The sequence below is a fragment of the Lissotriton vulgaris genome, chromosome 9 (genome assembly GCF_964263255.1).
Source record: "Lissotriton vulgaris chromosome 9, aLisVul1.2, whole genome shotgun sequence".
Taxonomy (NCBI): Eukaryota; Metazoa; Chordata; class Amphibia; order Caudata; family Salamandridae; genus Lissotriton; species Lissotriton vulgaris.
The window spans coordinates 77,788,109-77,812,749 of record NC_141697.1 but is presented as its reverse complement, the minus strand read 5'-3'; the positions used below and the strand labels follow the sequence as shown (position 1 = coordinate 77,812,749).

Here is a 24,641-nt window from a genome sequence, read left to right as displayed (position 1 = left end):
TTATTTTCAAAATCGAGCCATGTTGACAGAGGCCTTTCCGGAGCCAGATGGACCTCTTGTTACCTCCGTTTTACCAAAGGGGTGAAGGTGTCATTCCCGCTCTCTCACTGGGGCTGGCCGATTAACGTATGCAGATTGAGCAGCGGGCCTGAGCAGAAGTGGCCTCACTTGTATTCAGCTGTGGTTCACCATTATGAACTAATCGTGCACAAGAGTCCATTTGCATTATTTTGTTTATCCCTGAGAAGTTAAAAAAATGTGTCTTTTTTTATAACCCCAACCTCCTTTTCATAATACTTAAAACACCGAAGCAGTGTTTTGTGAAAAGGAACACTATGCAAATGTGAGCCACTTTGTTTTGGGTGCCAGGCCCATTTTTAGTCCCAATCCAACCCTGCCGGTGAGCATAAACGAGACACTAGTTAACAACTAATGCAACATGTTAGGTGAAGGAACTCAGCAAAGCGTTAATCATGCAGCCGGTGAAAAAAAAAAACCACAGAATTTGCCTGCTCTTGAATAGCTTTGAGCATCGTTCAGACTGCACGAAACTTCATACATTGCATTTCCGCACGGCAGCGGTTTGAGCTTGCATTGCTTGGGGCACAGCCCGATCCACAGACCTTAATTCACGGCATTGCCCACTAACAGTCTGAAACACCTTGGCCTACCCTTGCCAAGGCCACAGACCGCAAGGAATCATTTGTACCGTGAGACGGGCTATGTGTTTGCCTGGTTGGTGGAGCAGAGAGACCAGAGACCAACTCCACCCTGCTGATGTCATAACACTCCCTCATGTTGGAGCTTAGGCACGGAAGACTGAAGAGACGCACACGGTGCAGCAGGACACGACCGTTCGTGCGTAGATTTTCACATGAAAGCTTTCCTAGACACAATAAGTTCCAGTCACTGGTTGGTGAAAGTGAAGTTACTGCATTGGAGATAGGTTGTATACATACCCGCAAGGTCATTGCAGGCCTTGAAGGCTTTAGCCCAGAAGTCGTCCACTGTGGCAGAGGAGGACGGCGCCCATCCCAGAGAGGATGGCCGAGTGAGCATCCCCCGCAATAGCAGCAGTGTCACCGTAGCGACATATGCATTGTGAAAGTGAAAGCGCTCATGGCACGCTGCTAACACAAAAAAACTCCAGCTACTGCTAAAACCGCACGTTGACATGGTCACGGCTACTTAACTTAATTAGGGAGATGGCAATTGTGTGCAGATCCCCATAACCGCTGCTGTATCTCCCAATCTTCCAGTGTTATTCCCTGTCCAGTAAAAGACGTGGCGAAACAATGCATTGTGAAAACACGCACGGCGCACTGTAAATACAAACAAAACAAGCTGAAGAACTGAAGTGACATCGCGGGGCGCACTCCGGAAGTCAGGCAGCCTTTGTGTGGGCGGGGCCTGCTAAAACAACAGGAAGGAACCGCCGGGGAGGACATCCGGAACCCTGCAGGCTCCATGCTGAAGTCCCGGCCCCATCAGAGGGACCGTGCGAAGAGCGAGGGCAGACTGTATGGCACCAGAGGCAACACAGGGCTCCCGAGTGCTGAGGAGACCCCTGCGACATGCCAAGAGACGGCCAAGGAACCTGCACACCGAGCCGGTGAGTGATAGCTTGGCTGGGTGCATTGTCGGCACCGTGAAATGTGTAGGCGTTACGGACATCCAGAGTTGAGCGCGCGTGCGCATAGAAAACAACAAGCCTTTTCCGCGTTGTTGAAGCGAAACTGACACGCGCACGTTACACAGGCATGAAAGCGAAACACGCAGCCAAGGCGCCAAAGCGCGCCCACGAGGTCAAATCTCCGGCAGGAGAAGCGCGTGTCAGTCTGCTGTCCACATTCCCCCAAAAGTGATAACATAAGTAGTCTCACTCTAGACAGCAAAAGCTTTGCTTTTGCTTTCGTCTAGGCTCGACCTAAAAACCACTGTACCTAGCTTTCTCACCAGTATGATCAATGGGGATTGTAGGATGGTTTCAGGTACATGGCACTGCCTCCCTTCATGTTTTCCTACTGGTAGAGAGAAAAAGCACTGCAGGGTTGGTGTGTGAAGTAGATGTATAGGTGAGACATGTTCCTCACTAGCTGAACAGATCCCTTCTGCGTGTTGGTTTTCAAGCTTTCCAATTGCAGAAACAGGGAAGCGGGTGAAGATGGGGTGATGGTATTAGGGACCAAGGAGTGCTGCACACAGTAATTGCTTCCTTTTCCTCTGCATTGCAAGAGCACACTAAAGATACATTATGAAGCTTAACTATAGGCACAAAAACAAGTGCACGCAGAGTCGCTATGCAGTAACTACAGATGTTACTTTAATGTGTTTTGATAATACACTATGTAGGAAGCTGGAATTCTGCTACAGTTGCCCCATTTTGGACTACCAGATGTTCGTTTTCAACTCCGAAGGAGCACAAAGGCCAGGTGTTTTAGAAGGAACTGTAGCACTAATCATCCTATGGGTCAGTCAGCAACCAATTTCAACATTACGTTTCGAGAGAAACAGGAAAAAGATTTTTAAATTCAAAATACATTACCAATCAAGCATTCTGTGGAGGAACTTACTACTCGATCATGAGGCCACAGGGAAAATGAAGTTTAAAATACTCTGTAATGAGCTAGAATCTGGATACAGATTATGTCACAATGAGTCTGTATGAATTAATGAAATGTATGCATTGTTGCTTTAACACGGAGTCCCTCATATTAAACTAGCTGACCATTTTCGGTAACAGTTTAAGCTTTGCAGTGAAAATGTAGCTCAAACAAGTGTACACAAAAGTCACACCTACCTCCTGATAAGCAGCTTCCTTCTCGCGGAGTTTTCGCTCCAACTTTCTACGTTCATATGCATCTTCTTCATCTTCCTCTCGGTCCCTTTTTTTTTCTTTCTCCCTATCCCTGTCCCTATCTCGGTCACGTTCACGTTCTCGTTCACGTTCCCGTTCTCTTTCTCTCTCCCTTTCCCTCTCCCGTTCTCTCTCCCTTTCTCGTTCACGCTCCCGTTCACGTTCTAAAATGCGTTCACGCTCTCGATCTCTGCTTTTCTCCCTGCACAAATACAAAAGCAAAAATTACTTAATGTTCTGTATTAATGTTCAATGATCTTAACTATGATGAGCTAGAGTGAACAATTTAACAGTTACACATGATCAATAGGATAGGATTCATTAATCTCAAAACTTCAAATGAAACTTCTTATGTGCAACAAGAACCCCCAATAATATAGAGCACAAGACAAGGATATTGTTAGATCTAGCCTCATCAGAAAGCCTTCAGTCCCTTTATAAGCATAACAGGGAATGTCCACAAATCAGAAATTCACATCTCATGAATAAATACAATTCTAGTATTTCTCAATGATAATTGCTTAGATGTCTACATTAACTCTAGACAACAGTCCATGGGGGCAGGGAGAAACTTAAAGCAGCATATGGCTGAAAACTTGGTTTAGAACCCACATGCACCAACAGCAGAGAGGCAATGAACTTAATTCAAGGAAACTTCAGTGTAGTTAGTCTAAGTAGTGCTTTAGGCAGACTCAGCCAAATTTAGACTGGAGATGTGTTTCTGGGAAAGGGAAGGATGCTTTGCCACAACATTATTTGCTTTGGAGACAAACCCACGAAACAATTGGTGGCTTGTAACCTTAAAAAAGCCACAAATTCCATGGTTAACTGAGAAATTACTAGTTAACAGGATACAATTCTAACAATGCTAGCTGAGAAGACAAGAACTTGTAGATAGGAGAGTAATTTAAGGTTAATTCCTATACATTTGTCAACCGAATTCACTACACTACACTATCTAAAATAAAGTACATTTGATAAAGAGATAGTTATACTGGTTTGACACTAATATATTTTTACAGGCAGTCTGGTACAAACGTGGCAGATTGCACAGTGTGACTAGGACACTCCTACTACCGCTTAAATTTATCAACGCCCTTTTTATATAAATGAAAGGATACATTTTATGTGTTATTATACTGACCACTGCTTGTTTTAAGCATAGCCCTTGTTTGATTATTGCACTTTGTTCTGTAAGTAAGTAATGACTACAGGAATGATTTTCCAATAGTATTTGTTCTTTTTAATATGAACTGAGTTAAGCAAGGTTTTAAAAAATTGTATTTGGATCTATTCATTGTATTGTTCTTATGTACTTTGATGGTACTTGGCTACCGAATTAAGTATTTATTACTACTACTGGTTTGTTCTTTGAGTATCAGTGTGTCAATTGTGAAGTCATCCTCTAGCTATGCCAACAACGTTATCCCATGATCCACAAGGAATCCTTGTGCCCATTACTCCTCCCCAAAGCGGAGTATGACCCCACCCAGCCCTGGCTCAGTGAAAAAAAAAAAGTTCACACTTGCCTCTGCTAATTTCAGCAGTGAGGCGACAGTCCTCCACCACAACAGAGGAATCACCCCCGATTTAGTCCAGTAGGTCCCCAATTGGCTTACACAGGCTCAAGTAGCTAATACTAATGCTCTTTTGTGGCAGCGAGCAGTTAGGCTCAGAGGGAAGTGCTAAGCATTTGTTGTATTCAGATGCAATAGTGACCTCTCAAAGAATAAATCTATGCCCAAATTAGAAAAATAAAGATATAATATAGGGATGTCTGCTAATGTCGACTCTTCACTATAATGTCAGTTTGCATGAGCTTGGTGTGGGGTCCCTTAAGGTGGCACCATTTGTCCTGCAGCCCTTAGGGGCCCTCTTTAGACCCAATGCCCCAAGCACCAGGGGTAAAATTTACACGGGGCTTCTATGGAGTCTAAAGAGTGCCAACGGTGGAACAATGGTACAGCTCAGAGAATTAACATCGGTCCTGGGGACTGGTTAGCAGGAACTCAGGACACTTTCAGTGGAAGTTGTATCAGATAAGAGATAAAAAGTGTGTGGTGGAGTTGGGTGTACTGCAACCAAGCCCAGTTTCCTACAGATCATAACGGAGATATGTAGGAAGTTGGCTCTTTATAGGATATATCAAAATTAGATATACAGTGTAAACAGTACAGTGGTTCCCTTATGATTGGACAGGGGGCTTGCTATGGCAATCCCAAGGTTCTCTGCTAAGGGGTAGTGTGGTCAAGCTGCCTGAAGCTTATCACAAAGGAGTGCAAGACATCTGAAAATACACACAATGGTCAATAAATGAGGCACACAACTCAAGAAGAGCCACACCAATTTATAAAATTAGCAATTATCTTTATATAGGTTTAGCCAACAAAAGAAAATCATTCAAGTAAGTACGTTAATAAATAGGATTTTGTCTTTCAGTTAAAAATGGCGACACTAGGTGCAGTTTCTGGAGGATGCCATGTTTTACTATGGGAGGAAAAGTCAATGCAACATTCAGGTATAGTACAGCGACTTACAGTACAAATCTCTAGGAGTTAATGCGAGTGGTAGGCAAGATTCAAGGCATTACCAACAGAACACTACCAGCGGCACAAGGTAGGCCAGGTGCAGATGTGCAAAATAGAGTTGGGTGCCCAATGTTACTCTATTGGGATCAGTCCTCGCAAAAAGAGGTTGCAGGCTTGGAATGGGGGGACCAGTTGGGCTGAAACAGCGGAACTCAGGCCTCACAATGCTTGGGGATGTAGCAACACATTTGTCCTCTTCCCTACAAACCAGGAGCGACAGGTGCAGAGTTACTTTTCAGGTAACTTTAAGTAACTTTTTCTACTTCGCGTTGTAGGAAGCTGGCACGGTCTATACTATACCAAAATGAAGTAGTCTGCACAGGGTCCAGTGAAACCCCAAAGGTAGGCCTAGGTAAACCTTACTATTTGTGGTAGTGTGGGCGAGCAAAAAGGCTTCATCAGAGGGTAGTGTTAAGCAATTGTTGTACACACAATCAGAAAATTATGTCACACAATCAGACTGAACTCAGAGCAATTTTGTTTCTATAAAAATATAAATTATTTTATTACGAGAACCAAGCCAAGCCTGTCACAGGGAAGTGAAATACATGTTTTGCAAAATCTTATGCAATGTTTTACAATTGAATGCAGGTTCAAATATAATTGGTTGAAATACAGGAAAGTTAAAATGCCTTCATGGCACACAGATGTATGACAGTGCGAATCAATTGTACAGTTTTGGCAGAGATCTTGGATTGGGGATCTGGTTAGCAGGAACCCAGAGCACCTCCAGTTGAAATTACATCATTTACAAGGCAAAAAGTGAGGGTGACTTTGCCAAAATGTAGTACTTTCCTACAAGGTACCATGCCCAACCATGTGATCGAGATTAGTCTTCTTTACCAAAGCGCACTCATGCTCTTGTGACAAACACCTTGTTTAGTGATAAATTTGTTCATTTTGGGTTGAGGGGTAAGCTCCCTTGGTAAAAAGGTACTGTGTGGCCTTTTTGGACGCAATACCCAAGAACGGTTTGAAAGTCTTCCTATGTGCGTGAGATCAATCCCCTCACTAGAAGTTGACTGAGTATATGTATTAGGACACTATGGTTTTCCGCATAAAAGCTTTTCCCCCGAAGAATAGTTGAAAACTCAGATTTTCCGATGTCAGAAAGAAAACTGTACAGATGGAAGTGGCTTTATTTTCTGGGAGAAAGGAGATCTAATACTCTCCTTTAAACGTTAGTTACTAGAATGCTGCACAGTAATGGAAAAAACCTTAGAGGTTAATTTCTTAGACCGTTAATACTTTTGGCCTAACAGAAGTGAAATTTAAAAGATTAGTTTTGAAAATGACCAATTTAAGGGTTTAATGCAGATTATTCTCTGCTGTATGTCTTTTAAAGGTCGACTAAATGTTCGACCACAGGTATGACATAGGATACGCCTCATTCACGTCCTGCTGCTTTAAGTCGTTCTCATCCTCCTTGCAGGTAGACTTTCAAATTGAGTGGCGGTATCCCTGGACGCAAATCAGAATAGTATGGCTTACCTAGTTCAAGGCTGATGCTCAAAAATATGTTGCTGTCAAGGCCAATGATGTCTGTGGTTCGCAAATTCTATGTATGCAAATACCTCTAGGGTGTAGAAGGCTCAGGCTGTTTTTTGTTACCAATTCGAATGTGTTCCTGATTTCACCGAAGGACAGCCTCCAGAAGATTTGAAAGTACATAACTCTGGTCCAAATTACACACCAGCAGTTTAAACCAGTTAGGTTCAAGCTTGTGGTACCATAAGTTGTGCTAGTATCAAGAAGGTCCAGGTGTCATATTGGGGCCGTAGAGAGTGGTAGCATAAACCTACGACTATCAGAAAAGCCATCTAACTGGAAACAGTTCTGTAGAACCTTTGTGTAAAGTACCAGTAGGTTTCAGATCTGTACTCACCCTTGTTTATCAGAAGGAAGGATACTGTATAATGCTATGCAGGAAGAGATGAGCATAAGCCACACAAGTGTGGTTGCCTCTTCGGACCTCCTTTAGTATCCACCCATAATTTCAGTTGGTGTATTAACATGTGAAACCACTAGATGGCTGTAATATGCCCAACAGGCATATCCTCCAAAACAAATTTAGAAGCAATTCCTGCTGTAGGTCTGGCAGTTCATAAAGCAAATAAGTAAATATGCCTTCATATTACTTAAGTTAATAGTGCTTGTTTAATCACACTGATGAAAAAAGGATTAGGCATTTTCAGATTAAAACTGGTGACCGGCAAGCCATACCACAAGTCAGCAGCGAGAACTGAGCCAAATTGAAGGTTTACTGTGATATACAATTAGAAGGAACAGGGCTTAAACTCTTAAATCTTATATCACATTTTCATGGCCAGAGTGATGGAGAGCAACACTTCACATGGACGAGAAGGCTAGTTCTCTCTGGTGAAAAAAGAGGCATTTGAAAATACAGTGCATTTTTAAAGCAAATGCCAAGTTTTTACTGCAAGCTAATAGATTTTGCAAAACTGAAGAAAGCCAGAGGAATGGATAAATATAAAGCATAAACATACTAGCAACTGGTGGAACATAGGCAAAACAAGTTGCTACTGTGCTAATTATGTACTATACAGATAAACACAATGCTCTTCATTCACTGCATACAAAATAAGGGTATCTGCCATGAAAGGGGGTGATTAAAATTAAAAACATCTTACTGGCCAAGGTTGAATACATTTTACTACAATTCAAACCATATACCTTCAAATCAGATTGTTCAGCGTTATCCTTAAACATCTGAACACAATATAAACAAACTAGGGAAAAAAAGTATTACCGTGACCTGCTTCGATCGTTGCTTATTCCTTTAAGGCGATCTCGCTCCTTTTCACGCTCTCTCTCACGATCTCGATCTCGGTCTCTATCCCTGTCCCTATCTTTTGTCCGGTCTCGTTCTCTTTCACGCTCCTTCTCCTTTTCACGCTCCCTCTCTTTTTCCCTGTCTCGCTTTTCACGTTCACGCTCGCGCTCTCGTTCTCTTCTTTCTTTTTCAATCTCCTGCCTTTCTTTCTCCTTTTTGCCTTTTTCTTCCTCCAGTTTCTAAAAGGAGATAGAAAAGCTTTACAAGTTAATATCCTTCATATAAATGAGGACAGGACTCTCAAAAGTAAAGTGAAGCAAATTTGAAAATCTAATTTCATGCAAAAGAATAAATCTACATAGGCCCGCATTCTCCAACTCTGAAGCTTAAGGGAAAGTCAGGCACTGTGCATATTGGCTGAATTTGCAGAGCTGCTGATGTAAGGGATATGCACATAACTAATAACAAACTACAAAGAAAGGCAGTGCGCCAATTGGGAAACAATCACAATTAACTTTAAGACAAAAATGTGACATGTCCTAAATTGAAGGCATATCAACTGGATGCAAGTAAATACTACACATCATTACCATTCCCTCTCAAGCAGGACTCTGCCAACAAAGCACAAGCCAATAAAGGGACAAAATACTGTTCAAACTATTCAGTTACAATACATGTGATTTTAAAACAAGTGGAGACCATGAAGGACTTCTCCACAGTGAACACAAATGGACAGTGAGTGCATAAACCATCAAAAGCAGGGAAGAAAACAGACTATACTTGTAGAGGTCTGACATCACATGTCAAAGAAGGACTAGTAATTTTACAATGTTCTGCCCAGTAGTACATTTTCCTCTGCATGTGTACCAGGTTATGTTTAATACCTATCCCCACCATTCCTAAAGGGCAACATACATAAGACTGACAAATCCAGCCTTGGAAGCAATTGTTTTGGTTTAACTTACAGATGCTGTGCTAGGACATGGACCGCCAACACTTGATTTACTTTACCTACAAGCTACGTTTCTGGGAGGAAGAGCAAGTACATTGTTCACAAAAAACAAATACCAAGCTGTAAGGCTCACAGATGACAATGCATCGCAAGATCCTACTGTTTGCACAAGCTGAGTAGAAAGACACGCTTACTCCCTTCAGCTTCATGTTTTACCACCACTGAAATGAAATTAAAAACTCAAATAACACAATGGAGCAGAATCACTTAAAACATCATTAACAACTGTAAGCATAATCTTACCTGCTGGCATTTCTTTTGCTGAGTGGAGCGACCAGAGGACTGATAACATTATAAAAGTAGAACTAAAACAATACATGAATGTGTCTAAGTATTTTGCTATACAGTCCTGTGACCTGCAGCAGCAGTGCTAGATATACAGGAAAGACATTTATCACCCACAACGCACCAGGTCACAGGGAAAACAAGATGGTTCAGCTCCCCAGTCTCATTGGTAAAATAATGCAGTGGGATTCAATTTAATGTTCAGAGAGTAATGCTGATAACTGCTTTGGACTACTGACAACTATTTGGAGACCACCTTTAAGGACTTACCGTATATTCAGCACTCAATGGAAAGGCGCTCATTCTGAAATGATCAATACTTACATCGTGTGTGCTCCTTGGGAAATGTCCATTACAAGACTCTTCAGTAAGCCATTAAATATTCACTTCACCCTCTCTTTTGGACATTGATTAACGTAGTCTGCACAACTTGCTAATGCGGGTTGAGCTTCAGGGAAAACTCATTTATTTCTAGAGACATAACTATCCCACATCTATTGATCAGAATCAAAAGATGCCTTGTGGGTGTCGAAGTAATTAGTAAAACATAAAACACGCTTTAGAGTACATTTAGACAAAAGGGAATATGAATGAATTAAAACAAATATGGAAAAAAACAGGAAAGGAAGAAAAGTAATACAAATAAATAGGGCTCACCTTTTCATTCTTCAGACTCATCCGTGCTGTAAATGGACACCCCCTAAAATAACGTTACCCTGAAGGTCTGCAAAGTGTCAATTTTATACATGTCTAACAAAACATGCAAAGGTTCACTGAGCTCTTTCACCCGACAATTGATGATCATAAGTGATCTCTATTTTTACCCACTCACACCCCCAATCCCTTATGTTTATTTCCTATTTAAGGAAAAAACAGGCCAAATTATAAATTAGCCCCTGCGGCCAAACTCTTAAAGGAAAATGGCATATTCAGAGACCAGACAGCCAAATATAACGTTTTTCCCCCAGTGATTTGCAGGGGCGGGGCAGAGGAGTTTGTGGTAGCTGTGTGTGCAAGGATGGGGTAAATAACCCATGGCCCATCAATACATAATTAACACCTATCCAAGAGAAATCTAATATTCAGCTGGCTCCTTCTCATTTCTTCTGCTTTTACTTGAAAAATAGACCATAAAATAACAGAAGAAATGGTTTGGAACTGTAACTCAATTTCACAACAAAGGTTATACATTTAAAAAAAAGCAAAATTCAACCATTCTGTGTCAAATATAATCAGATGTAGGGATATAGTTGTGAACATTTTTGTTCCAGAATCAATTACATTTTGAGAATTAAAATTCATGCATAAAAGTAGTTTGGAACATGAGAAAGATAATCGGTAAGCACATCTATGGTGTATTAATATTGTCAGGTCCATTCAAACAAACATTCATGCACATTAAAATGTCAACAATCTGAGATGAGGGTAGAAAAATGGCTGGTGAACGTGCCAAATGATGTTCTGCTCGCAGATTTGAATAAGCAGAAACCCTTTTCTATGTTCAGATTCCACAAATTCAAAAAACTATCAAGCAATGACAATCTGAGCAAAGACGAAATCCTGGGAACAGCAAGTGTTAACAGAGCAACCAGTGTAGATGGGAAATCTGAGCAAGACAGGATTCATGGACATACTTTCTGGGTTACTACAAAGCCAGTTACCCCTTTGCACATTTTTGAGGGGGTATCCAAGATAGAATAAAAAAACGAAACTCATACTTACATCCTACTCCATGCTATTTTCCAAGCTGAGAGTTTCATCTTGCATTAGTCACCATATGATCTCTATCATAATGGTGGGGGTCAATGAATAGATTAGCTGTGGGAATTTACAATTCTTCCATGCATCTAAAATGTGGTACTTCTGGTAATCACTAACCTACTAAATGTTTAGGCCACCCACCGTACTCTTCAAACAAAAGGTATGTGAATTTCAAAGTTATCATTTTTTGGGCATCAGCTGAGTGTATCCACCCTTAAGTCAACTTTTCAAATAGTCAAACCTAGTTTATGATTTACCCATAAATACAAAATGTATTCAGAAGTGTAATGCTGAGAGCAGACATAATTGACTCAGCAACAAGTGCTTGCATATAAGATGGATATCTTAAAGAGCCCCTGGTCATGGTATCATGTGCACTGTTGTCAAATGTTTTGCTAGATTTATGCCTTTGATAATTAGCATTGTAAATTTTGTACTGAGTGGAATTTAATCTATGGGGCGGGGGTTCTTTTCACTATCTGTGAAAATACTAAAATATTTATTTAACGAAAAGAAAGATTACCTTGTGCGTATCTCTGAATTTACTAATTTCTCGAGATATCAAGTCTCTCTTATCATCTTCCATTTCAATGGCATGTATGTCCTCCTACAAGAGAAGAGAAGACTTCAGGGAAAATGAAAAATGTATTTGAAGCTAGCAAAGAGACAAGTTAATACACTGTTGAATCATGTGGGGAAGTGACGCCTATAAACCATAAAAATCAGCTCAATATTTTACAAAGGTCATATCAACATTTTATTTACGTAGTCTAGCTAATTTTAAATGTGACAATATATAGACAGGGAATTTGGTCACTTGTGCCAACAAATGCATAAAATTACATAAATAACTAAATAAATGTAAGCAGTTTGGTTAAATGTTTTCTTAAACAAAGCCTTATTAGTCTCAGACCTTAACTCCAAATGAAGAGCGTTCCAGAGGGACGGTCCTCACATCAGAAGAGATCTGCCTCTCCTGGAAAAAATAGAAATTCAGGAAGAGACAGTTTGTCAGAAGGTCTGAGACCAAAGCAGGGTTATAGTACTCCTCTGATTACAGTTACAAAGTGTCTAGCTAATTTACAAATTCAAATGAATAATCAAGGTGTGAGAAACAGTGTTGCTCTGAGGGTGCTACGAGACCATCCATTTCACCCAAACATTCTGAACTACCTGCAAGCGAGCTAACTCGGTTTGAGGAAGGCAAAAAATATAGTAATCCCAAACAAGTAGTTCTGGGGTCTTCAACTGCACTCTCAAGCTGGCTTGAGCACTTATCTTCTGAAGGGACCAGAAGTTTAAAGCCCTAACTGTATAAATGTAAGTGGATGTCTTAAAATGTAGTTTTAGGCCAAAAGGATAAGGTACAACCTATAAAACTGAAAACATTTGTGCCCTCCTCAAATCCTGGGTAAGTCACTAAACAGGAGAGCGCACACTGCGTTATAGCAAAATAGATATATGCATGGTGTAAAACACTGCTCATAACAGCCTTTCATCACAGAAATGTATCCAACTGAACAGTTTGCTACACATCCTAGTACAGTTTACCAGGTTTATATGAACTCCCCAGCAGAGAAATCAGACCAGGCAGCATCTTCAGAACAAGCAGATTTTACAACTCCCTTTCTGCTGAAAGAATCTCTTTAGATTCCACAATGTTTGGGAGGAGTCAGAGTGGAAACCTGTCAGAAAAACCTGCGGCAGAAACTTGTTTTTGCTCTCAAATAAGCAGGGCCACTGGAATTCTGCGATTCTACTGCTGTAGTGATTTTTTTCAATTATAGATTTGCGTCAATCTGCAGATTAACAAAAATAATAGTTTCTAGCTATAACATATTTGGCAACTCCGCTTTCTGAACATCAGAAGGCTTTCACAAAGATTAGCTGGTCATCTTTTAGTTGCTTATTGCTGTATTTGGATGTTAATTTGGTATTAAGGTAAACTCCCAGATACTGTTATCTGGTGTAAAAATAACAAAATAATGGAGTACTGCTACCACAAAATGTGCTCCATTATACCACATAATTTGCATTATATTGCTACGTAATTTAGTCAACCATGCAAATAATTTGGCCCTCCACTGCCGCTTAACCGCATGCGCGCTAGCGCAATTCCGCTCCTGTGCTGAGTTTTTTAAAACCGCACTTTACGTGACGAGCTGGGCTCGTCATCAGCGTGCGAGGAGGCTACGCCATGACGAGCCCAGCTCGTCATCAGCGTGGAAGGGGTTAATTCCAGTGGCTCTGCAAATAAGTATTATTCCATATCCTTTGCAAGGAACGGGAGGCATACAATTACTTATAAATGCTTAGTGTCTAACCATGTACCCATCAACTAAATCATTAAGAAAGCTTACAAAAGAATCACAGAAGCTATTTAACACTTGCTTTAAAATGCCAGTTCATTTCCAATTGGAGAGAAAATGAATTAATCCTCTGGCCACTCACCTTCAAAGTTTGTTACGTAAAAGAATGCCTTTAACATTAGGTTTTAGAATTATCTATTATGGCAATGTCTATATGTAAAGAAATATTCTTAAGGGAGTGGATGCTCATTTTGAGAAGTACGCTAGTGTTCCTCTCAAGAATGAGCACATTGAAGATGGAAGACACAGATAAGATGAATATGCATTCTTATGTGTAGTTCTCAAGAGGCATACTAAGCCGGTAAAGTTGGAGACCACTGCCTATGAAAACACTGCTACCTTTAACAGATGAAATTATAGAAGGTAATGAGTCTAAAACCATGGCTTTTCCTTTTTTTGACCTCGCTCAAATTCAGGCATGGGTCTGTAGTTTTGTACAAGTGCTTTTTAGTAGTCTTTTCTCTGGATCCAGAAGGATAGAATGTGTACATTTTCAGTCTCATAGTCCAGTAGATTTCAACTGAGATCCAGAACAATGTAATTTATATACCTCAGACAATGTTTATACGTTGAGGGTTTCTTTTGTGTAAGAGGGCTTTCCCTTTCGAAGACATTAACTTGAAGTCTGAAGGCTTCATTGGTCTGTTTTTGGTAGGTCCAATTACACGTTTTTCTCCCTTTTAAGACTTCCTCTTTTTGAATTATTAATGTAGTATTCAGAGGCGGTAGGAGAGTGTGAACCACCTTTGAAACTTTAATTAGGTCCTTTCTTTGGTGCTAAAATCGCTTTAGTAAGCCAAAGAGTCCAGGGTGGGAACGTAAATATTGACAAAGAGCTTTGTAGATTTAACATTAAGTCACAGTTTTATTCGCTGTTCAGAGTCCTGATGAATTTTGTTGCTACTGTACTGTTTATAATCATAATAGTTACTACTCCTATTGTGCGCATTAGGACAGGGTTTTTATTTAAAAAAAAATATTTCTAATGTATCTCTGGGTTTCTAGTGTTCCTGACTGAATCCTTACACAATGAAAAAGAGTTTGAGCGCCACTAATTATCACTGTGGCAGCTCATAGGATTGCAACTAGACAGCTTCTGAAGACACTTAAGGTCAGACTGAATACAGCTACCCAAGCCTGAAGGTATAGTAGTGCTTTACATAATCACCTGTTACATTACACAAGGACATATTAATTTTTGTTGAGAGGGAGGTTAAGTGATTTGCCTTCCTATTACCTTAATCTTCAGAAAACCCCACATACTGCACATGGGGCAGAATTTTCCTTATGTATCCATTTTCGCCCATTTTTCACCATACAGACAAGATTTTTGAGTTAAACAACTTTCCGTCTCTATAGAAGCATAAAACCAATTATCATTATCGGCACCTACAGCTAGGGCAAATATGTAACGATGTGCACTAAATGCCGATTGGACACTGCCTGAACCAGTAGAAGACCTTTGATCAAAAATCTGTCTCCTCTTTCCTGATTGACTTGAAGTCGCTAGGTCCTAAAAGTTGCAGCTGATGTACTAGGAGTCACTCACTCCATCCAAGCCTATGTGCAAAAGTTTTTTTTTTTTTTTAAATACAAATTCCAGGGCCCCCACTTGATGGCAGAATAATGGCCATCAAGTGAATTGAGAAAAGATCTCGCACAGCACAAAATCTAGTAGCTCGGAGACAAGTGGTTATGATCCATGATATTACCACCATCTCTGGGGTAAATTCCATCACGTGTATGTGATCAATCAAGGTGAATGCTATATAGAAGGGCTGACTGGAGAATAAGTGGACTTCTCTCTGAAGAGGGTGACTCAAGTACATAAGTGTGCTCCGTGCAGTGCATTTTTTACAAGTTAATTTACTCCTCTCTAGCTAGTAACTCAATCAGATGTCCCCAGTGACCTCTGATCACACTTGTGCACAATCAGAGTCAGAGGGACATGGTCTTGACGATAGTACACAAATCAGAATTCCACTAGATAACTTTAACCAAACAAAGGATGCAAAGTTATTCTGGTACGCTCCTGCAAATGGGTGGTTACAACAAGCACATTTGAAAGCAAGAGTATTACGGCCCAAGTTAATCAAGAAAAAAAAGGTAGGGGTGATTATATATTTTGTTTTTATTTTTTTGTTTCTTTTTTGAAGGGGTCCCAAAAAGGAACTCTGGCTTGCTATTCACAGAGACGGCTATAACAAAAGAAAGCAAATACGTAGAAGTGTATGACCCGCACATCTGTTAGTATGAAAATAAGCAAAATTCTAATGAACAGCTACTAAAAAACTTTTATAGGGGTTTATTAGATCGTAACTTGCACAGTACCATACAGATGTACGTATCGTACTGCACGCTATTGCTTTTTTTAAATCCATCATTGTGGCAGATATTCACAGTGCGAGAATATAAAAGTTAGGTTAATAGAATAGTAGAGAACAGTAAATAACCACCACACACACACATATATATATATATATATATATATATATATATATATATATATATATATACATATATATATATACACACACACACACACACACACACATACATACACACACATGCGCGCGCACATAAATCATTGGAGGAATTTTCAATTAAGTCTGCAAATGATTATACAGTATACCATCGGACAACAAAGACAATAGACTTATTTTGGATTTAGTCTCTCAAAGGTCAGGCATTTGATAATGTGAATTAAAAATAACAAGCATAGGTTGAACAGTAGCAATATGGAAAAATAGATGGCTGATCAATTACATGAAAACTGTAATAGTTCATTTGAAGCGTGTGTTGGTAATGATTTGCATTCCAAATGTGACAACATGCAATTTTGCTTTTTGTTTTTTAATCTAAAGACTCCAGGGACCATCCCTGCAGGGAATTTTAATTACCTGTCACTGAACTAAATGTAAAAGACATAAGGTGAGGAATCCACTGGCAGATGTATCCATCAGAAAGCAATCCTTCACAGTTAAATGATTTGGGCAAACTCTGGCTTCTACAAAAAGCAAACACTTGCTTTAAGTGTGCTTGTGGCAAGCTAAGAATCATTGTGCAAGACACCTGCATGTAGGAGCTAAAAGTCGTCCTCTTCGATATTCCATGTTGTAGCAATTTATTGCTGCTTCACAAGGTACATATGTGGAGGATTTATTAAACATCTGAAAGGAGAAACCCAATATCCACAAATTGCAGGTGTCATGAACAATATTTCTACACAGTGCTGGATTAGCTATAGCTAACTTAATGCAAATGCTTCATGGCACTAGCATTTAATAAACTCGTTTTATGACATGCAAAGGTAATATAATAAAAATCAGACTAACTGTAACACCACCACCGGAGTCTTCCTTTTTCTCTTTTAGCTTCTTCTTCCTTGGCTGGGAATCCGAATCCTGAGAGGGAGCATTCAACTCACTAGAATAATCCCGTATTAACACTTCTATTGTTTGTTTAATTTGTTGATCTAGCTTCACTGTTTCATCATCCAAGTCCTCATCATCAGTTGTAGATTCGGGTTTGGCATTCTAAAGAAAAATGTGCAACAGGTGAACAAAATAATATTGGAATGCTAGCTAATGAGATGATACAGTGCAGTAATTTAGTCCACATTTAGCATGCTAAATAGAAACCTGTTTAATTTACATTAATATTTGACACCAATAAAACTTGAGAACGGTTGTAAGGTTTAACAAAAAGAAACCGCTCAACTAATAACTGGTTGGATCACAGAGTGTCCATGAAGTGCTAAATATGAAACATAAGCTTTGCTCCATGAAAATGTGAAACAAATGTGTCCTTATGAGCTGTCCTTCCCTAGAAAACGCTATGCTACGCAAACTGTCTACATCAGTTGTACAGACCCAATACAGCATTGATACTGACCATCTAGATGTTAGCATCTCTAAAGAGTTAAAACAAAATCCATACTTCAGAACAATTCTACTTAAACACTAAAGCCATGAAATCTAAAAGTGCTATGCGGTTTGAAAATGCCCTGCCTAAAACAAAAACTACAGCCCTCATACACTATCTGCATGTTATAATTCATCATAAATCATGTTACCCCACTAGTAAATAGTCAATTAAACTGCTGAATAATTTAAACCACCAAACTTGAGTTGCATACCCCATTAGAGGCCCTTTTCTTTGCTTTCCACTCGTCCAGTTGTGCCTTTGTCTTTGCATCCACTTTTACTAGAAGTTTTTTTTCTCCAATTTGAAGGTCATGAAGCAAACGTAAAGCACGCAGAGTAGATTCAGGTTCCTTGTATTCACAAAATCCGAAAGCTAGAAGTTAAAGGTCAGGAGGTTACTGGTGTAGTGCAGAACACCTCTGATAAATTATACTCAAAGCAATGAGGCCTGAGGTCACAGTTTATATTCAGGTGAAATAGTAGCAATTAAACATACATACAAAAATGCTATTAATTATTCTACTTTGTTTGAAGCCAGCTTTGTGAAACTAATACACAGAATATTAGAAAATTCATCCCATGATCTTGTGAGCAATACAAGTATAAGACAAAATCACATTTGTATAATTATCGAAACAAAATAGGAGTGGCAATTTGCTCCATGTAGCTCATGTACTCAGAAATACTTATACAAATTATAGGACAGTGCTACTATAGTATATACCTGGACTCCAAAGGACTAAAGTGTCCTAATTGCCATTCAGCTAATTTACAGTCAATTCATACAGTGACACAGTACAATAAAAACATATTGTCTGATCTGTGAGAAAAACATGTAGCTCCGTCTTGGTTGAGACCACGCTCTACACGTCTAAGCTTAATGATCCAGCTTGCTTCCAGTCCCCTCAAAGCTAGGACTCTTTCGCCACCTCAGAGAGTGGGCTTCAACACTGCAATAAGAAATCTCAAACTCAATGTCTCAGGTCAAGGCAAGTTGGATGTTCTAGTGGATTGCTAAGGGATAGTTCTAGTCTTTATTTCCTATTGCACTAATATGTTCTTGTACCCTCGTTTCAATAGCTTAATAGTATTCCTTATGTGTATTTGGTGACATTCAGATAGAATGCAATAGACTTCAAATTTCATGATGCAATTTATTAAATGTTTCAAATAGCACTGCTACTTGTGTGATATTGGAAAGTGTTTTGTCCTGTGTGAACTGCCATACACTAATGTCTGCACTCATGGAAACACTTAAGAGGTCCAGGCAGCTACGGCTGGCCAGTGGGAGTAAACTGGAAGTCTATTAAATTATGACAACGTAGTTATGTACTGTTTTTTCTAGACTGTGTTACAACTGGGTCTAATGTTTGAGAGAGCACTGTTCATCTTAAGTACATGCCAAGGTCTATACAGAATTCTATAAAAAGAGAAACTCAGGCAGCTGTATGGTGTGATGAACCAAAATATACTAGACACATGTTTGCTTCTTTTAAGGAGTAGAGTGTCATTTTGTCCTCATTTTTTGTTTTTAACTGACTTTACAGGGATAGCCTCTTGCTAGACATCTGTTCAAGTATTTGAAGTTCTTTACAGACCCGATCTTCACGACACTTATGTCTGAGACGTGTCATTTCTCCAAAAGGTATAGCCCATATTGTAGAATTGGGATGTGCACTAGTGGCATATAGGATTAAGTTAAATGCAGTAGTTTAGACTCAAAATTCGTCCTTTCCACATATAGAACCACATTCAAATATTCTGCGTTTTGCTATAGAACTGAGAAAAAGATGTAACTATTTGTTATAAGATAGTGGATGAATCTCAACAGATCAGTGTTAACAGTCCCGATCAAAAATGCACCATCAATAAATCTGCTCCAATACAGTATAAGTTCCAAGAGTTCTGGTGGTGAACCATTTGCCATATTGCATAAAGCTACGATTATCCAATATTAAAGTAATCATGTTAACCAGCATGTTTGTATGTGCTAACTGTGTACAATCTGGGGACGATCAGAACTATTGCACAGCTAGAAGCCCCTTGCCTTTGGGGATACAAGTATTCAGTAAACAAACGTTGAATGTAACAAAAGTGCATTGGTCTGCTTAAATGACATCAACAAATTTGTGAAGGAGATCATTGGTGTAATGAATGTATGCTGGGAGAATATGTACATATGCTTGTAGATAAGTATTTAGGTATTGATAAGCGTTCCATTGGAGAACTGATGCCTGAAATAATTGATCTCCCAGGAAGGTAAGGGACCTTGGTTGTGAATCTCGCGTGCTTGCCTTCTCTGTGACTCTTAGAGTATATCCAGTCCTTTCCCTTCCCTATGTATATAGAGATAGCTCTAATCACTAGTATATGCTGTAGAACGTCGTGCTCTCCACCATTCCTATGTGACTCTTAGAGTATATCCAGTCATATCCCTTCCCTATGTATATAGAGATAACTCTAGCGACTAGTCTCCCATGTGATTGTTAGAGTATATCCAGGTGTACCCCCTCCCTATGTTGATAGAGATATTACTAGTATAGGCCTAGAGTATATCCATTTGTATTCCTTTTGTTACACTTGTAATCCCTGGTCCGTATGCTTTTAACTGGTTCTTTTGTAATGCAAAAATTTGCAATCATTTTACGCATGTAACCGTCAGTCCTTATGTTTTCCACTGGATCCTATGTAAAGCGCTCTGACACCTTCGGGTAAAGTTAGTTATCTCACGTGCCTGCCCTCTTTGTGACTCTTAGAGTATGTATCATATGCCAACTGCCTGAGATCTACAATGAGCAAATCCCTACTAGCTTTTCTCTGAACATTCGTAATAAACAGGGGCAGCTGAAATTCCAGGAGCCTAGTCCCGACAGCTCGACGACTTCGGAGGGCTGGAAGAGGTCCCCCGCTACACGGCGGAGGAGGGCACTGGACATCGAATGCCGTCTCATACTTTGCGACCTATTGTTCCACTACACCTCCCGAACTCTCTCACTCAACCTTTCAGTACTGTTATTAATTGCACATCACAGGGACAGCTGAAATTCCAGGAGCCTAGTCCCGACAGCTCGACGACTTCGGAGGGCTGGAAGAGGTCCCCCGCTACACGGCGGAGGAGGGCACTGGACATCGAATGCTGTCTCATACTATGTGACCTATTGTTCCACCTGTCTGTCTATGCTCCCCCAGGTACTTCTCTTGTAAAGCGCTCTGATATCCGCAAGGATCTTGTCCGCGCTATATAAAACTTTCTAACTAAATAAATAAATAAATAAATAAATTCTTTTTTGGGAGAATGTATACAAACATTTACTGGCAGGAGTCACCTGTTGACATGACTGTTGTGGTTTTACCTATTAGTTAAAACCAACTAAACTCTTTCACGCCATGATTACGTCCAATCAGGACGAAACATTAGTCGGCTGCTCAACTTTCTCATAAATATAACACAACAACTGGAGCAATCATGACTACTTTTGAGCAACAATAAATTTAACTAACTCAATTACAAGACAAAGACAACTTCACTTTATTAACTTCTGCAACTACTTTCAAATTCATTCTGGTGTGTGCTTTAAACTTTTTTGTGTATCTGATTGCAAAGGGGCGCCAACTCCATACATAACACCCCTGCAAGCAAGGTGTTTTGGACTGTTGAAGCACCATATTTTTGCTCATATAAATATGTGGGTCTATTATACTGCTTATTCATACTGTCATATAATTGTAGATCTTTGCGCATCCACAAGTCACTGCTACCATTGTAACAGCAAGGGAACACATTTTCTTTTACAGCAACTCCTATTGGAGTGTGCACTATAGATCCTTTCAACACAGACAAGCATCCACTATAGGATCGCTGCAAAACCAAAGGTAAGTTAGGGACTGTTCCAGGAATCTGTTTCATTTGATAGTTCTAAAGTAATGGCTCTGCAGTGAAAAGAGACTAGTCACCCGTTTTTAAATCTTCAAATACAATAGGAATTAATATTTCTGATCTAAAAGTTAATCTACACACCTATACATTGCAGAATATATTATCCTGGAGGTAAACTGTGAGAAAGTGGCTCTATATATACACTGGACCAGAATAAGGTACAGTGTGTATAGAGTCCACAAACCCCAGAATTATAACAGAGGTTAAAGCCAGGTGTGACCTTACTCTCTAAAGTGGTAGCTTGGTCGAGCAATAAGGCAGTACCAGAGGACAGTGTAAAGCATTTGTTGTACACAGTCAGCAAAAGGTTTCTGTTAGACCCGTCAGCCCTTTGGGGGGTCCCTCCTCATGGTTTATTTATTTTGTCCCTTTTTGCCTCCTAATGTTTTTCATTTTTCTGTCCACTGGAATTTTTAGTGCTGTCCTAGGGGTTAGGTGCTACCTGGTCCCCATACTTTTTTTAGGCTTAGTCCTCCTCTTGAATTGGTGGAAAATAGAGGCACAAAATGGTGGCTTGCAACTGTCACCTACTTCTTACCTCAGAGACTTACACCATAGGACTACACTTGGAAGGCTCTAGAACCTTCCAGCTGATTGTCATTTAGGGCCAGTCTATAAAAGGGTAAGCCCAGGGCGGTCATTTTAAGTTAGCGTGAGAGGAGACCAGAGAGAGGTTGGGGTGGTCCTGGTGTGGAGAGAGGCAATCCGGTGAGGAGGAACGCACTATTAGGGGTTAGATCGACCTGTGGGCCAGCTGCTTTCCTGTATTGATGTGACCTCTCTTGAGTTGACCAATCCCAGCCATTGCAGAACTATAATTAATTCTCTGGAGACCCCGCCCCGTTTTACCCCCAAAACCTCTGGGTCCCCTAACCGTGATTCCACTGTAGAGAACTAGCCCTGAAGGATCGACTATTGCTGCAACAGATCTAAATTGCCCTTTGAACTGTGTGTGGAGAATTAGCCAGCAGCGCTTAGAGCCCGGGCGTTCGAGACCACAGCGAGTGAGGTAGAAAAGACTCACCGGGTGGGAAAGCTGTGGAGCCCTCTGACGACCCGTCTGTGAGGAGGCGCCGACAAGCAGAGCAGGAGACCGGACGAGGGCGGAGTCTTGGGGCGGAAGGCAAGCGACGACGACGGAGAAGGGGGATCAGCGTTGGAAAGGAGGCCGGACGAAGGCGGAGCCAGCGAGGGAAGGACCGCGGAAGTCGTTCGCACGCTGTGACCGGCTCACAGGGAAAGGAACACCTGAACCTCGCTTCATGAGAGGAAGGGGGCAAGACAAACCAACCCTTGGCGAAGCTTCCACAGGAACAGAAACGTAGAACGGACTGCCAGGAAATCGGGTGACCGCACACCAGTACCGAAGTAAGCTGGGGATATACTCAGGGAGAGGGCAGGAAGCAAGAACGAACAGCCCTTGGCTTTGGTGGGTGTCGGGCTGGGAACAGAGTCTGTGACAGTTATTCCAGAGGTACTGCGAGACAGGCCAACAGCATTGTGTTCAGCCGTCATTGGGAACTCGACCTAAACATTCATGGAACTGCCATACTCACATGGGGAATGAGATTGAAGAGTGGGAGAGCGTCATTTAGGCTGCGCAATTGCTGAAGAGCGGAAACCAAGGAAAAGCAGAGATCAGGGAATAATCTTTTGTTGACTATCCCGGGCCCCGTAACGCTCGTATGTCAGACAGGTCAACCTCTGTTGAAGGGAAGTAAAACGTACAGAGAGAGGGAAATGTGTGAATAACATACCTAATTTTCTTCTAGATGTACAGCGGTTTGTGCTAGAGGCAAAAGTGGAAAGAGGGGGAAGGTGCTAGGCAACTGTGATTTCTAGCTTCTGTTGACCCTGAATACCCGAGGGTAATGTATAAATCAGTTCCTCCTGGAAAAGCTTTGCTCTAAATATCCTCCATATAAGTACTGTGGTTTTAATTCTGTAACAGGGGGGTATAGGGGGAATTCAAGGATTCCTTCCTCTTGTATAAGAAAAGATAACCAGGAATGTGATGTGAAACTTTGTAAATGTCAACACTTGATTGAAAAATTGTTTATTGCACTGGAATGAAAAATCTGATATAAAACAAAAAGAAACTGAAGAGAATTTTATAAAACAGACCGTATTTTCCTAAACTGGTGTAGTTTCTTCTTTTTGGTGGTTGGGCGCTAAGTTACTGTATTTGGTGTGATGCAAGCTTAACACGTATTGCCTTTGAGTTCAGCCTTATCTCCTCTGGGCCAGGCTACCCTATGTAGACTGGATGTTCAGGGTCTAACAGTTTCACACACTCAAAGACTGAACTCCAGGCCAATTATTTTTATATCAAAATATATAGTTGTTTTATTTCTAGAACCAACAGGTATCACAAATTTAGTGTTCTCAATATGAGAGGTCTCAGATGAGTACTTTGCAGAAAGGCAATAAACTTTGTAAAGACAATAGGTACAGGGGTTGCAGTAGGCAACAATTCTACACACTATTTAGCATTGAGCTCAATGGATTTCCTTATATAAACAGTTGATTACTTTGTAGATTACTTTGGTAATTCCAGGACTGGCTCCTAGGTTCAGTCCTGGGGTCTAAGCTGAAAACAGTTCAGCAAAAACGTTTTAGGTATTGTAGTGATTTTTCAGGAATAAAAAGCTATTTTAAAAGTTCACACTTAGAAACTTTTCAACAGAAATCTGGCAATGTTATCCAATTGGAGAAAATTCAGGTTGCAGGTTAAGTACGATCTCGTTACTTTTGTAATCCAGTACTGGTCTCCTGGGGCCAGCACTGGGGTCAACTCAAAACAGGCAAGTAATTACGTTTCAGTATTTCGTATGATTTTTAAAGAATATTTCTAGTTTTCAAAAGTAGACATTCAGAAATTTCATCGAAAAGCAGACAATGGCTTCCTATGGAGAAAATACAAGTTACTAGTAAACCCACTAGGGATTACTTTTGTGGTTCAGTACTGGGCTACAGGGTACAGTACTGACTTCCCTCCTGATCACAGGTGAGCATTTCAGAATTCTGATTTTATATGAATATTTTATATTTTCAAAAGTAAACAAGATTTTCAAGTCAAACCAGGCAATGTTATTCAATGGCAGGTAAGTGA

General features: G+C 40.4%; 1 protein-coding gene across 6 annotated transcripts in view; it reads right to left on the bottom strand.

Moving 5' to 3' along the window:
* The window catches only part of RBM25 (RNA binding motif protein 25), a 370,502-nt gene that overhangs the window by 205,674 nt on the left and 140,187 nt on the right, over positions 1-24,641 (bottom strand). For 4 of the 6 annotated variants that reach the window (XM_086937079.1, XM_086937081.1, XM_086937084.1 and 1 more), the window contains 6 exons: positions 17,805-17,965; positions 17,002-17,202; positions 12,211-12,273; positions 11,821-11,904; positions 8,216-8,478; positions 2,801-3,059 (listed from right to left, as the gene is read on the bottom strand). In XM_086937079.1, coding sequence (XP_086793205.1) covers positions 2,801-3,059; positions 8,216-8,478; positions 11,821-11,904; positions 12,211-12,273; positions 17,002-17,202; positions 17,805-17,965 — 1,031 coding nt within the window. The remainder of the gene's footprint in view (positions 1-2,800; positions 3,060-8,215; positions 8,479-11,820; positions 11,905-12,210; positions 12,274-17,001; positions 17,203-17,804; positions 17,966-24,641) is intronic. The other 2 variants (XM_086937080.1, XM_086937082.1) reach the window with 2 other exon arrangements.